At 39.7% G+C, this 14804-nt stretch overlaps 1 protein-coding gene across 29 annotated transcripts in view; it reads right to left on the bottom strand.

Annotated features, from left to right (window-relative positions):
- Positions 1-14804, bottom strand: part of CACNA1D (calcium voltage-gated channel subunit alpha1 D) — a 201710-nt gene that overhangs the window by 45136 nt on the left and 141770 nt on the right. For 19 of the 29 annotated variants that reach the window (XM_082209161.1, XM_082209169.1, XM_082209165.1 and 16 more), the window contains 4 exons: positions 4632-4676; positions 4072-4200; positions 2125-2190; positions 1068-1159 (listed from right to left, as the gene is read on the bottom strand). In XM_082209161.1, the coding sequence (XP_082065287.1) occupies positions 1068-1159; positions 2125-2190; positions 4072-4200; positions 4632-4676 (332 nt within the window). The remainder of the gene's footprint in view (positions 1-1067; positions 1160-2124; positions 2191-4071; positions 4201-4631; positions 4677-14804) is intronic. The other 10 variants (XM_082209163.1, XM_082209147.1, XM_082209164.1 and 7 more) reach the window with 1 other exon arrangement.

The following is a 14804-nucleotide window of genomic DNA, read 5'->3' as shown; positions in this document are numbered from 1 at the left end:
GGATGCATGGGATGGAAAATTCCAGCAAGTGCATGTTGCCTGTCATCGTACTATTGTGACTGAAAGAGCAGCACCTTCTGACATTCTCCCTTCCATAACTATGGATTAATGTTTAACCAGAAATAAATGAATGTTTTGGAACTTCCGTCATAGTAATAGTGTTTTATGTGACAGTATTTTAAAGGTGCCAACATTCCTGTTCTTATTGCAAAGATGTAGGCTTTAAAAAGAGTGCCTACAACATCCTGTTTCCTTGCTAGTACACTGGGATAATTTAAAGCAAGCTCATATACTCAGGGTGTTTTTTTTTACATTTCACTGTCTAGGTGTGTTGTATTACGTGCAGGCAGGAGGATAGCAGAATTAACACAGTAGAAGGGAAGAAGGGTAGGGAAGAACAGACAGCCTGACAGGCAAAGAGAAAGCAGCACCAAGGCAAGGCTGGAGTCTGGTTATTGTCAAGGCAAAGATCCATTCCAGATCTGGAAACTTTTTGAGCCAAGGTTAGATCAGGAAGAACCAATAGGTATCCTGGAGAGGGGGTGAAATAGAGCCATCCTGGGACCTCAGTGGACAAGACTGCCCCTTTCTTCTTCGCTCTGTACCACTGAGTGGCTCTCAAGGGACACCAACAGAAGAGAAGACCAAAAAGATCCACTTAATCTTGGATCAAGGTTCACTTACTGGCCTTTTTTCATATTTAACACACTGGAAAGTGAGCATTAACTACATTAAAAAGGAATTTTGAAATAAGATTAAAGAAGAAAGAGAAAGAATAATAACAAAAAAACTATGCAAACAATACTAATGGTAGGCCACCATCAGTTTACATTATGGATACAGTGAGCATCAGTATATGAATCTTAAACATGTTAAGTTAATGAAGCCCTCTAATAGCTTTCCACATGAAATTTATGCTTATGTGTAATATGTTCAAATGTCCTCAAACTATTGTGAAATAGACATTATACCTAGTTGAAACTTTAAGAAAGAATTTTAGAACCTCTGCTGTCTACCAGTTTTATAACTCAAATGTCAATTGTAACAAAACAACAGATAACATCTACCGAAAGAGGAGCAGCACCGCTTGGGGAAAAGTCTGAAAGTTGTTGTTCCTGTTAATTTGACTTCCGTCTTTCAGAGCAACTTTACCAAACACCTAAAAGAAGAAGAAAAGGACAAATGTCCATCCAATATGATTTTGTTTTAGTCTCCAATAAGTCTGGTGATAAGAATATCCTGAAAGTAAAAGCCCTCCCCACATTGTTTGATCTCAGCAACTGGGATTGGGTGGCATACTGAAAACAGAGGTAAGACTTAGCCAACATGGCTGAGAACTATTGGCAGAACTATCCTCCATGTGGATTTGTCTACGCCCCTTTTAAGTTAGTGTTCATGGCCATAGCAGTAACTTGCAAAAAACTACTATGACTTGGATCTGAACTTTCCTTCCATAAATATTAGAGAGTTCATGTTTAAAGGCAGGACTTTCCTCTCTGCTCCTTCCCTGCATGTGCCTCCCCTGAAAATCTACTCTGGGGTTTGGGGAACCAAACAAGCCAGATCACTCTCTGACCCTAACACTATGGCAGGTAGGTAGGACAACCCACCTGTCAACTCCTAGAAGTCATTATTATGCCTGTCAAAGGCCCTTCCACAGCACTTTCCACAGTGCCTGACAAACAGCTGGTTGGTGAGCACCTTGGGAACCACAGTGCAAAAACTGCTTTCTGCAGCAACAGACTTCGCAACTGAGTTCCGCTGATCCAGCAGGATTCAGCCTACCACCCAACATCTGACTGGTGGTGAATTCTACCATGCTTTCTGCAGGGACCAGTTCAAGTTCCCCAAAGGAAACCCGGTCACAGTTGAGCCAGTCATTTCTATCTGCCCCACACCACATGAGGGAGGTGCTGATGGGGTAGTGAAAATGGCCTCACATACGAAATTGGGGCCCGTGTCAGGCAAAATTAGGCCCATGGGTCAGGGCTCCTCACCTTTGCTTTAGAGAATACACATACACAGTTAAGCTATGAATGGAATGTTGAGGTAGGCAGTTGCTATACATTATAAACTGATCAATGACAGCCTCTTTATTTCAGACGAAATATGGTTTTTAATTACCTGCATTCCGATAACCGCATAGATGAAAAACAACATTGCTATCAAAAGAGCAACATATGGCAGAGCCTAAAATGAAAAACAAACAAACTAGTATATCCTTTGAAACTATTTTGCATCATTTTACCCATGCAATTTGATTGCAGTTTTCAAATCATTTATCCCTCTCTGCAGTCTCCCTGAAAATGTTTGGCCTATTCTGCTTGGGAACTGAAACCTGTGTGGATATTTAAAATGCTATGAACACGAAAAGCTCCCTTATACTAAATCACACCACATGTCTAGCACTATCTGCTGTTTGTTGGTGACTCTCAAGGGTCTCAGGTGAAGGTCTCTGCCAGTGCTGTTTCTGTAATGGCACAGATGCTGGGAATTGGACATGGAACCTTATCCACAAAGGGCATGTGCTCAACCTCTGAGAAATGAGTGCCCCACCTTAAAGGGCTGGCAAGCTGTCTTCAGGTAGGCTTAAACTACGTATCTCATCTATTGGCAGACAAGTAGATTGATCTAATGAACCACAGAGACCAGTGGTAAGAAGCCCCTGAAAATAAATACATGATCTTTAGTACTACTTGATCCGCAGTCAAATATTCTAGTATTACATTAATCTGTTTTTAACATTGCCTTATTAAATGGTTGTAATTCACCCTGGAATGTTATGATGACAATGACAACACTCCCTTGTACACTGAATTTCTTTTTAAAATGACCAGCTGTTTTAAAAACTACCTTCAGCATTTTGAATTTCAAAGCATGAGAATGCATGACCTAGTTTCTTGAGTAGAACAAATGGGAAAGTTTCGACCATTTCTAGTTCCTAAAAACGTTACAAACCTCTAGCTCTGATGCTATTGTGTGAAAAGTATTAGTGATTATATCAACTGTGTATCCTTTTTGGTACCACACCATAATCATATCGTGAATGGCAGATTGCAATCATACTTCATGTTTCCACTTTTACAATTACCCAACATCAAGTGGGGTTAGAAAGCTGAAGCAGCAACATGTTATATCAGATTAAAGTTTCCTTGCACATCAAGAATTCTCAGTGAGCCAGTAAGAGCCAAATTTGGACATGGGCTTAATTTTAAAAAAGAAAAACTAAATGTGGAGCCAGACTGAGAGATATAATTTTATGCATAAATAGCCTACACTTACAATGATATATTATGCTAAAATGCCAATCCTTTGAACACTTACTCCAGAGTAAGCCCGTTTGAACTCACTGAAATTTACATTGGATTAAACGGACAAAAATTTAGGCTTTATGGCTAATAAATACTTCTGCAGGTATTATGGTAAAAGTCAAAATGTTTCAAGCACATTTTAAAAATGATTAAAATCTAATTGTTTCTGAAAGTTCTTATTTTCGATCTGCTTAAGAACAATTCAAAAACAACAACATGAAGGCAGACAATTGGAATGAAGAATTGGCACTGCTGGAATGAGAGCCATATCATTAGCCGGGGAAAGGAGACTTGTTAAGCCAGGTCACTAACCCCTGTACGCAAGGAGTAGAGAACCTGTGGCTCCTTTAGATGTTGCTGGACTAAAACTCCCATCATCCCTGACTGTTGGCCATGCTGGCTGGGACAACTGGGAGTTGGAGTCCAACAACAACAGCAGGGTGCAGGTTCCCTACTCTTGCTTAAGGCTCAGTTGTAATGCCACTCTAAATTGTTGTGAAAATGATTAAGTACTCTCAAGAAATGTGCACAGTTTAAGTGATACATAGATCACTATCATGTGCAATGGATCTGGTTGTGTTCTCTATGTGTATGTGTCCTCAACAGAAAATATATATCTCCACCCAACTGTTGCCTTTTGATGTGCACCTGCCCATGTGGTTGTTTCACATAACTAATTGGCCATAACTGTAGGGTCACTGCTATTCAGAATGATTGTATTTTGACCCCTAGAAGCTAGGAGTTTAACCATTAAACTTACCTGAAAAGACTTAATAAATGTCCACAACAAAGTTCTTATCCCTTCACCCCTGCTGAGGAGCTTTACCAATCGCATCACTCGAAAAAGGCGGAAAAAGGTGATGGAGATCCTAGCACTCTCTTCATTGTTCTAAAAGGGTACGACGGAAACATCAGATCAAGCAAAATGCAAAACATGCAACATTTCAGGAAAAGAAAAACAACAATAAATGCAGAGGTGAAAGAGGTAAGATTTGAAAATGTGTCTCTGGGGTCTTTTCCCACTTTATAAACATGGTATGACAGGAAAAATTACATGCTAGCACACAGGACCTGTAGAAATGCTTCACACAATGCATGCATTTCCAAGTTTTCCAGTTTGTTAATAGGGTCACGTTGGGTTTGTCTGTAGTAAAGTTTGATAGGTACATTGACAACAAAACCAAATCACTGCATACACCTTTCTAGTAGGACAATCATGAAAAAAATACAGAAAAAACCAGTGGAGAAAAGAGACATGGTAAAAAGAATAAACTCAAGTAGAGGTACAATCAATCACTGGGGTCAGTTTACTAATCTTACCCCAGACTCATCAGTTGTGACAGTGACAGTTTCAGTTGGCTTTGGCTTTAAAAAAATTAAGAACATTATATATTAAAATCAAAGCAAAGACCTTTAAAAAATAATGTATGTTGACTATAAAGGAGAAAAAATGCCTGTAGCTTGAAAAAATTATGAGCATAATATATTAAAATAAAAGCAAAGACCTTTGAAAATAATTCAACTTAAACACAAAGAGGAAGCAAGAACAGTTTGATAATTTGATGCTGATTGGAAAGGGGGAAAATACATGAAAAGCTCTGCTTTATCACTACAGCTTACATTTCTGTGACAAATATTGCATGCCTGCTATAAATAAGTAAGAAAGTATTCGTTATAGCTGAATTATGAGAATATACTAAAATTATGTAAGGCTTCCGTAAAACACTGATTTTCAACTGGTGGGATGCAACACATAATTGTGTCATGATCTGCTGTAAGGTTGGTAGCAGCAGAAACACAACAACTATCTTTCTGAAGAAGAGAAAGACAAAAAGGAAGGAAGGAGAAACAGACAGAAGAGAACAAATATATGTAAATCTATTGAAGTTAATAAATAACTGGGGATGAATTGCTGAATGGGCACTTCCCATGGCTCTGAGATGAATACTTGGCAAATTATCTTTGAGAAACAGCAACTAACAGTTTTGAAGGCTGCATTTGGATATGTCAATATCCTAATCCAGACTCACATGGTCCCCAGTCCTTATCCAATATGGCCACAAGGAACTGAACTTTCATTTTTAACTAACCAGAGTTTCACATTTAGAAATATGGGGGGGGGGGTTTAGATATTTCATTTTAAATAACTATAGGATTCTCAAATGAACCAACTTTAAGCCCTTGTTATGTAGCTGGTTTCTTCCAATAAACCGTCATAAAGATTAACCACAGTTTATGACTCAGACAGAATGCTAAGCTATGATTAATTAGATGTTAAAGCAACGTTTAGTTTCTCCTTGAAGCTGTGCTGGAGGAAAGTGGAGATGGCAAACACAAACCCAAGGCTGTGCATGCAATGCTAAACCATAGTTGCATTTTTAACCATATTGTTGTGATTGAACTGTTGAATTGTTGTACCCTTGAGCCAGAGGCACAGTGAGAGAGCCACGAGTTGTCGGATTCCCTCTTGGAATCCGATGGAGGCATATTTCTTGCCTTTTGCAGAAACAGGTGCCTGCCATGTCTTTGTTAGAAGAGGTATTCCACAGCATGAGATGGGAGACACTCAACTTCTATTTCAAGGTAGCTGGTATTCTGAAACATGGGGAACCACTAACAGTGCTTCTCAGGAAGATCACTGACTGAGCTGGGATTTAAAGTGTCCTGGACCCAAATTGTTCAGGGCTTTGTATATTAACACGATAACTGGTAGCATATGAGTAGTCAGCACAAGTGTTCTAGCAGAGTTGTCACATACTGTGAGCTATCTGGCTCCATCAGCAATTTAGTCACTGCATCCTGCAACAGATGGAGCTTCCAGACCAGACCCAAGGGAAAGAACTAGGCCTTGTGCTCCTTGGAGGAATGGAAGGATAAAAATGTAATAAATCACAACTTCTCTCCTGAAAAAGAGATGGATGATCCACTTGAGAGATTGTTGCAATGTACATGAGATCTCCACCCTAGCTAAACTATTTCTCATTGGTCATGTGGGGACATAATATGGTGCTGGATTGTTCAGAAAAGGAAACAGTATTTGTAGCTGTACTTTGGTGCTTTTAAAAAAGAAAGAAAGGGGACACCACAAACAAAATAGTAACAGGAATGGAAAGAAATTGTTTGCATAAAGCAATTTGCATGCACTGCCAAGTGAATGGAACATTGTTAAGGAAATAACTGTGAAATGTTGACAGCGCATCTTTATGGTACAGTCTGATGCTGTTCACACAATTAAATTCATAGAGAATAAGGCTACCAAATGGCTACTAGTCTACCTCAAGGGTCAGAGGCAACATTCCTAGGAGCACCAGTCACAGGGGACAACAGCAGGAGAGGACTCTTGTGCTCACTGCCTGCTTGTGGGCTTCCCATAGGCTCTGGAATGCTTTCTCTACACAGCTGGAAACTATAAACCAAGCTGCTTATTTAGGCCTTTGGGCACTTGTGCCACTGTCTGAATATTGGGGGCATGCGGTTTTATTGTATTTTTTGGTGTGTTGTGCTAATTTCAATTGAGATTTCAGCGTTTAGTTGAATATTATCGTTCCCCATCCAGAGCTATCTGAGTATAGGGCAGGATATAGACAGACTAAAATAAAATAAACGGGCATCTGGTTGGCCACTGTGGGAAACAAGTTGCTAGGCATGTCTTTGGACAGGATGCCTTCCGCTGTCTGATCCAGTCGTGCTCTTAATGTGCTCTTATGAGTGCTCACTATCACTGTACGCATCATTACTTATTGCTAATCTTAAGAGAGCAGAAGAATGGGAGTTAAGATATTGTGGTCAGATAGGCAAATCAATACAGGCAAGACAGGACAAGACAGAAAAGCACAGACCACATAATCACGTATACAGAGAGTGGAGAGGTTAAGACTCACAAGACAGAGATAGCTGAGATATAAAAAAGGGCACTCAGCACTGTCAGTCAACTAAAGATACAGACAGACTCTTCTAAAGGCTCCACATGATTATGAAGTTACAGTATGACCTACTTATATCAACCACAGGCACTATTTGAGCAGACACACAGACCGCCAAAATATTGATTGAACATTGGCTGAAGCACATAAGGAACTGTCTCCTAACGTTTGTGCCTATTGAAGAAGAGGGCTACTAAATCTTATTTTAATAGTTTTTCAAATAAAGCATGCTCACTCTGCAACACAGATGTCCCATATGTTAAAAACTTTTGTTTATAAACTGCAGTTTAGCAGCCTCAAGTGAGCTAAAAACTAGCAGCGTTTTGCTTATCTTTAAATGTTTTAATACATTTAAAATAGCACACACACACCTGAATATTACACTTTTACTCACATTTACTCAGAAAACAGGTTCACTATGTTTAGGAGTGTTTACTCCCAGGTAGGTATGGTTAGGACTGCAGCCTAATTAATAGACAATAGTCCTTCTCAGGTGCCCATTTGAGCAAAAGGGATGATGGTGGCAGGAACACCTTAACCTATGTGTATTCATTACAAAAGCGCTCTTCAATCTTGGGTTCTCAGGTGTTGGACTACAACTATCATCACCTGCCTGGGAATGTTAGGAGTTGTAGTCCAACAACAATTGGGAACCCAAGGCTGAAGAACACTGCATTAAAATGCTTGAACAGGGACCCTGCATCATGCATGCTGTACCTTCCTTCTTACCTCTCGCCACCTATTTTGCATCTGTAAATATTTTGTATATTTCATATACGTATCGTAACTCTCAATACTAATTTCCTCAGTTTGCCTGCAGCAGTGGAGGCCACTATACTGGAATGTACTCAGTTTACTTTTTAATTTTGTATGCCTACTTAAGAATGCGTGCCGTCCAATCATTAAGCTAGAAAAATGCAACTTGTGCTGCTGATAGAAGTAGTGTGACTCATGCAACACGTTGGCGAATCATCTGTCCAATCATTAAGGGCAAAACAAATATTTAAGAAACGTATCATCCTCAAACAAATAGTGGGACAGGTATTCAGGAGAATGACACAAAATCTTGTTTGTTTTCCTGCTTAAAAGAGGAACTTTTCTCTGTCTCTCCCAGTCATCACGTATCTCCTTTGGCTTTAAACGAAGCAGTCTTAATCATCTGTTTGTGGCAGCTAACCTGCAACTGCTGAGGACAGTGTTATGATGCCCAAGACATGGGATTGTTTGTTAAGAACAACACCATGAGAGTGCTGCTGCTGCTACTATCATGCTTAAGCATGCCCCATTCTAAACCCTTAATCTTCATATCTGGCTATTAGCGCTTTCTTCACAGATGATAGCAACCAAGATAGACTGAATACTAATGTAGCATTATACTGGATCATCCAGGGCTAGTAGAGCTGTATCATTCTCATTCCTTAAGAACTTCCTTCTTCTTCCCTAGGGTGAAACTGAGAGCCACCAATAGAAAACAGTGGAGAAATCCAAGACTATATAGCAGCGCGCACACATGCACACAGCCAAACAGCAACAAAGACAGGAGCTCAGGCTTTTGGCAATCAGTGGGAACCTGGAAGTTCTATTTCCAGACTGGAGTGTGAGTTGCTATAAAGGTAAAGGTAAAGGTACCCCTGACCGTTAGGTCCAGTCACAGACGACTCTGGGGTTGTGGTGCTCATCTCACTCTATTGGCCGAGGGAACCAGCGTACAGTTTCCAAGTCACTAAGTCACTAAGCTGCTTCTGGCGAACCAGAGCAGCGCACGGAAACGCCGTTTACCTTCCCGCCGGAGTAGACTTTCTTATCTCTATAGGTTTAATTGTTATATTTATTCTTTAAGACCTGGAACCCCACAAGTTCATGTCAAACCATTGCTAAAAATGCCTTCTTTTTTAAATTAACTAACTAATATACTTCTGAGTACCTAAGAAATCACCTGCCTCTGTGGAAACTACTTCCATTTTGGGACGGTCCAGTTTCACTTCTAAACTGATGGCATCCAACCATCTGAATTTGCTATTAAGAGGGAATGATTGCAGTAGTTTATATTGCGACCATTATCGGGACCAGTCCACCCATGAGATAAGGTGAGGTAACTGCCTCATGCAGCAAGACTGACAGGAGCAGCAGATCCCAATGTAGATCTTTGTTCCCCCCTTGTTCCTGATATTGATCTTCATTCACCCCTCCCTGGTGGGTAGCGGGGCACCATTTTGTGGATCATCTCAGGTGCCAAATGATTTGGGCTGGCCCTGATCATTATACAGTTACGATCCAAATAACCCTATTAACTTGAAAGGATTTGCTTTCTAAGGGCGGGGGGGTCACATTTCCATTTTAAAAAATGGATTCAGAAATCTGAGCATTGAAAAAGAAAGTTTCTTCAGAATTGAGTTTATTGTTGGGGATTCAGGAAAAACGCCTTTTCTGGAGATGCCCTTAGCCAGGCCAAGTCATGCTCACCTCCATCTTTATTCTAATTTCACACTATTTGTTTGCATCAGTCTGTCTGAAGAAACAATGGAATGTGTCTCTGGGGGCGAAGTCAAACTACTGCATTAGCAGCACTGAAGTGACCTCCCCAGGGCACAAGCCTGGGCAGAGTGTATGGAGGTTCTGGGCTGCCCAGATGGCAAGACCACCCCTCTCTTGGCCTCGCTGATGTGGTCCAAAGGAAAGGAAAGCAGTACGTTTGGCACCAGGTGGCTGCAGCAGTTGCAGGAAGGAGACATACAAGGTGCCTTCTAGCCACCATTTACCACAATAACAGTCCACTAAATCCTATATGGGTGGATATTTTATTTGGTTGTTTCAGATAACTGACACTCCTCCCTTCCACTTAAAACACAGCCTAATGTGACTTACAAAAGTGTTAAAAACAAGAAGCACAAAACACAAAAAATATAAAAGTAACAAAATAAATAAAATAATAAAAACCAAAATAAGGTAATGCTGCAGAGTTAAAGTCACTGAAAATATTACAAAGTGATTGTAAGATCAATGAACCAAGAAGAACACATACACCAGCTTCAGTTGGTTTTGGTTTAGTATTCATGTGTTAATTAATTCTAGATAAAAATTACACAAGCACTCCAAAAAGAGCCACCCTTGTGATGAAACAGCACTCATGTGAGGGACGGTTGCACTTCTTCATGCCTACTCCTGCTTCTATTTAACAATCATTTAGTGCCAAAGTGAACTAGGTGCTTCTTAAGAAAAACGCCCCATATTCAACACTACTGGCTTGATGTTTTAGTGCAAAACTGGAAGGGCAGGAAATGAACAAAGCCAGTTACTTCCCCCCTATGTCAAAGAAGCATGAACCTTGCCCTCCAGATTGCGCACAAATGACACTGGTCCTGTAGTCCTCTTTCCAACGCACTGTGGACAATTAGGGAGGAAAAAATAGAGGGCCACTGTAGTTAGCATTTAATTATATCTCACCACTCTGGGAATCAGAGATGCATATAAAAATGCTATTTACATTAAAGCATTATCAAGTAATTTGCTTCTTGGAATGTATGGACTGTAGTGGTTGGAAGTGTCCTGGATACAGTCTCCCCAAAACTACCAGCTAGAGGTAGAAAGTCCTGTTAACTAAGTTTGTTCATGTTGCCTGTGGTTGTAACCCTGTGACCTCTGGGTGATGGGTGGCATGTAAATATAATTGCTCAATAATCTTCAGGAAACTTTTCAGGTGATAGCAATATGATTAGGTTTTCCTAAGCAAATTCCATCCATTTACTTGAGACCCTGTTTCATTGTAAACATGTTTACTGCTTATGAAGTTCACTAGATAAGAGATATAAGGGAGCAGATAGTTGTCAGGACTTGTGAGAAAGCAAGGCAGCAATCACCTAGTCCTGAATACCACCACCTGGTCCTGACCAGTGAAGGAGCTGAAAGGAGGTGATCCGCAATTGCAGAAAACTTCAGATCAGTTGATACTTTCAGGACCTGGGAAAGACTTTTGGGATATGTTTGTTTGTTGTTCTGAGCAGCTTTAAGACTCTGCTCTTACTGGCTAAGTCTGACCCCTTCAGTGCTTTCTGTTAGCAGTCCATCAAACAGGCAAAGTAAATGGGATTTATTTTTTTTAAAAAAATCAACCTATTCTTTCTTCTACACCACCATGACTGAAGGTTTTCAAAAAATCAAGCAGTGTAACACAAAGTGAACATGCTCTTGAGGAAGCCCGCAATAGCCATCCAAATTGTTTCTTACCCTTGACATGCTAAAATTGAGAACATTACAATCCTTACAGGGCCAAGGCGTCTGAATGTCCCAAAACGGCATTTCAGAAATCTTCCAACTAATTTCTTTCAAGTGAGGTGAAAGTTTGGTGGTTATTTATAGTACATATGTATAGAAGTGTAGCACAATTAAGGCCCACTAGGATATCCAAGGGAAAATGGTACGAAATAGGCCCTTCAATTAATAATTATATAGTTGGTCTCCAGAATGTAATGTTCACGAATAACTTACATGTCTGAGTGAGATGGAACCATTTAGATGACTAGAGTCGGTCAGGGGTTTTGTGTACAATGTGGCATTTCCTTTAGACAAAATGTGAGCAAATATACAAAGATATGTTATGGCCTTTAACAGACCTTTTGATCTGTAAACTCTTATACCGTATATATTCACTTGCCTTTAAAAATTTCTAAAAGTAAAATGAACATGAAAACCAGTTAAAACAACACAACAGAAATGCATGAAATTCAGCAGTATCGCAATACAGCACAATATTTGAACTATAATTCTCACAACACACCTATTCCTGCAGGCTTTGGTTCAGAATGGCGTAGTGGCTAAAGTGCTGGGTTTACATGTGGGGAACCCCAACTGGTCTAGAAGTTCATTGCAGAGCAAGTAGCTCTCTCTTAGCATAACATATCTGACGGGTTACTGTAAGGTTAAGGTACCCGTCCCTGAGTTCAATGAAACAAATGCAACAATAAACATTGAAGTGGAGTTTCAAGACATTTTCTAGGCTTTTGAGTGTATCCTATAGCAGTTTCTTGTCCCTCTCCTCCCCAAAGTTTCTCTGGAAGCTTGGTGAACTTCATTTCCTAATCCTAGAGTATCACAAATATTATAAGACTGACACATATTCGGAATGCTACAATAGAGTAGAATAGAATAATATTTAAGAAGTCCAAGTTGCTCACGTGTATAAATGTGTCAAAATGGTTCTTGTACAAATGACTATTGATATTATTTTGATATAGCAAATGTTGCCATCCTGCAAATTGATGTCACCATCTTGTTTATGGGCCTAGAGCTACTTCCAGTTCAAAGAATGCACCACCATGGAGACATTGCTTTCACATAAGAAGCATGCAGTTAGGCAAATTTAAAGATGACAGCTGGTACTCGAGACACTGAAAGGAAATTCAAATGGTACCTTATTTTAAATGGGATGTGTTTTGTGGTCTTGCATGCTCATGCATCATCCCTAGTTCCTTGCCTCACAGTAGAAAGTAATTTTGGTGCCACTAGAAAAGCTCATCAATTTGTATCGTGGATTTCTCTGAATCCACTATTTGACCCTCTCTTTCAAAAGAGGGAGGCAAAACAAATTCAAAGAAATCCACGATAATTCAGATTAATATGGTATTTAGCCAAGTTGTTTGATGCTTCTGGAGAGCCAGTGTGCTGAACTCAATTGTATGTCAGGATGCAGGTCAGAGAAACCTGGTTAGCTTCAAATCTCATTGGCTAACTTCGGCCCAATCATCTTCTCTCACACTACCCAACCTACAGGGTTGCTGAATGAGAATAAAACAGGAAAAGGCAAACCATTTACACCAATCTGAGTTCCTTGGAAGGATGATGGGATAAAAATGTAATAAATATTTTTACCCAGAGAGGGTGGTGCATACGTGTGCATGAGCCCAATGCTCTACATACCAAGTTCAGAAACTAATGCCTAACCAGCCTTCTCCTCATTTCTAAAACAAGTTAAGGAATAAGGATAAGTTAAAAATTATTAGGCATGGATCTGGTCATTACTCTGGTGAGGAGTATTAATCTATTCCTGTCCCAATATATATGACAAGGTTTTAGGCCCTCATTACAGAGGATTTCAGTCATTACTGGATTAAGAAAACATCAAAGAGAAGGCACATTGCTTGTTTAAAATAGCATTTTAAGGTTAGAGTAAAAATAGTGTATAATTTAATTGGGGGGTAGTATTTGAAAATATTAAACTTTAATTTTAAAGTCTTCTTGGCCACTCTCAAGAACGGCATTTTTCTAGGATTATAAATAACCTGACATTATTAGCTTTAAAAGAAGAAGACACGGATTATTATAGATGTTATTAGTACACAGTGTGAAAGTATCTATTCATTGCAAGTCAAATATGTAAACTACAATATATGTTAAGCTGTCAGATCTGTTTACAGTAGGCAGCTCAGTTCTTAAAGAAATTGGATATGGTTTCAAGGAAAGTATTTTTTGCATAGGGTTGAGCATCTGCTATTCCAAATTAGTTATGTTTTGGGCTTAGGTATTGCTTGGTGAACTAATCTTTATGTGCCCCCTGAATGCAAAAACACAGAGCAAGCAAAAATCAAAAATATTTCATTTTATTACATCTGGAAGTCCAGGTTTTGAATCTGGAGCAACTTTTCTTCTAAATGAGGAATGTGCAAATAGAAAGGGAGGAATCCAACATCACATTCTTCTGACTGTTCTATCAGCAGAAGTTTTAAGCTTGCCAGACAAAATGATCCCCACTCCCCTCTCATGCAAGCTGTTCTGGTGGTTCTCCAAACCCACCCCAGTTCTTTGCTTCATCTGTGCCCACTAACCTTTACCAGCTGATAATCAGTGACGGGACTTTCTGGGCCCTACTTTCACTGTCCCCTTTTCTTCAATATTTAGAGGCCACAGAGCAGTAGAATGTGCCAAGATCTGTGTATATCTCAAGGGCAAAGAGGAGAATCTGTTCAATCAAAGTTTCATTCAGATGAGAAACCCTCATGTGTGAGATATATGCATGAAAATAAAATTTGGTGGTATCTGTGTGCTTTCTTGTGAACACTGTACTCCAGAAAGCCAGAGGACAGTATTTCTATGGGACAATAACACATGGCATCTGCTAGGTATTAAGATTCAAGAATCAATTTTGAAAGTCTTATGTCTTCTTCCATGAGTTGGAAGGATGGCCACCTGAATTCTAAGCCTATTGTACTTGTGGAAGTTCCCTATGTGTTTTAGAACCCTGGAAAATTAGAGTTCTAAAATGTGTGGGAAGGCTCCAACGATCAAGGAAGTTTCCCAATTCAGACCTTTGTCCTCTAATTTACAGAGAACAACAAGAACAGTGAATTCATTTAAGTCTGAAGAGGGTTTAAGATTTCAAAAAATCTCCAGAACCCTGAACTCAGAGATGATGGAAGAGAATGGTTATTTATCTGTGCAAGTGAATGTCTAAGAAGGGGAAACCCACTAATTTAGAAACTGCTTGAATCCTGTTGTACTTGAATAAAATCTTTCGTGGAGCTCTATAACCCTCAGGAAATGGGAACTATCTACCTTCTAATGGAAATATGGAGACTGT

Source organism: Podarcis vaucheri (genome assembly GCF_965113315.1).
Source record: "Podarcis vaucheri genome assembly, chromosome: 2".
In the NCBI taxonomy this organism is placed as follows: domain Eukaryota; kingdom Metazoa; phylum Chordata; class Lepidosauria; order Squamata; family Lacertidae; genus Podarcis; species Podarcis vaucheri.
Note: the sequence above shows the minus strand (reverse complement) of the source record. Positions and strands in the feature narration are given on the sequence as shown.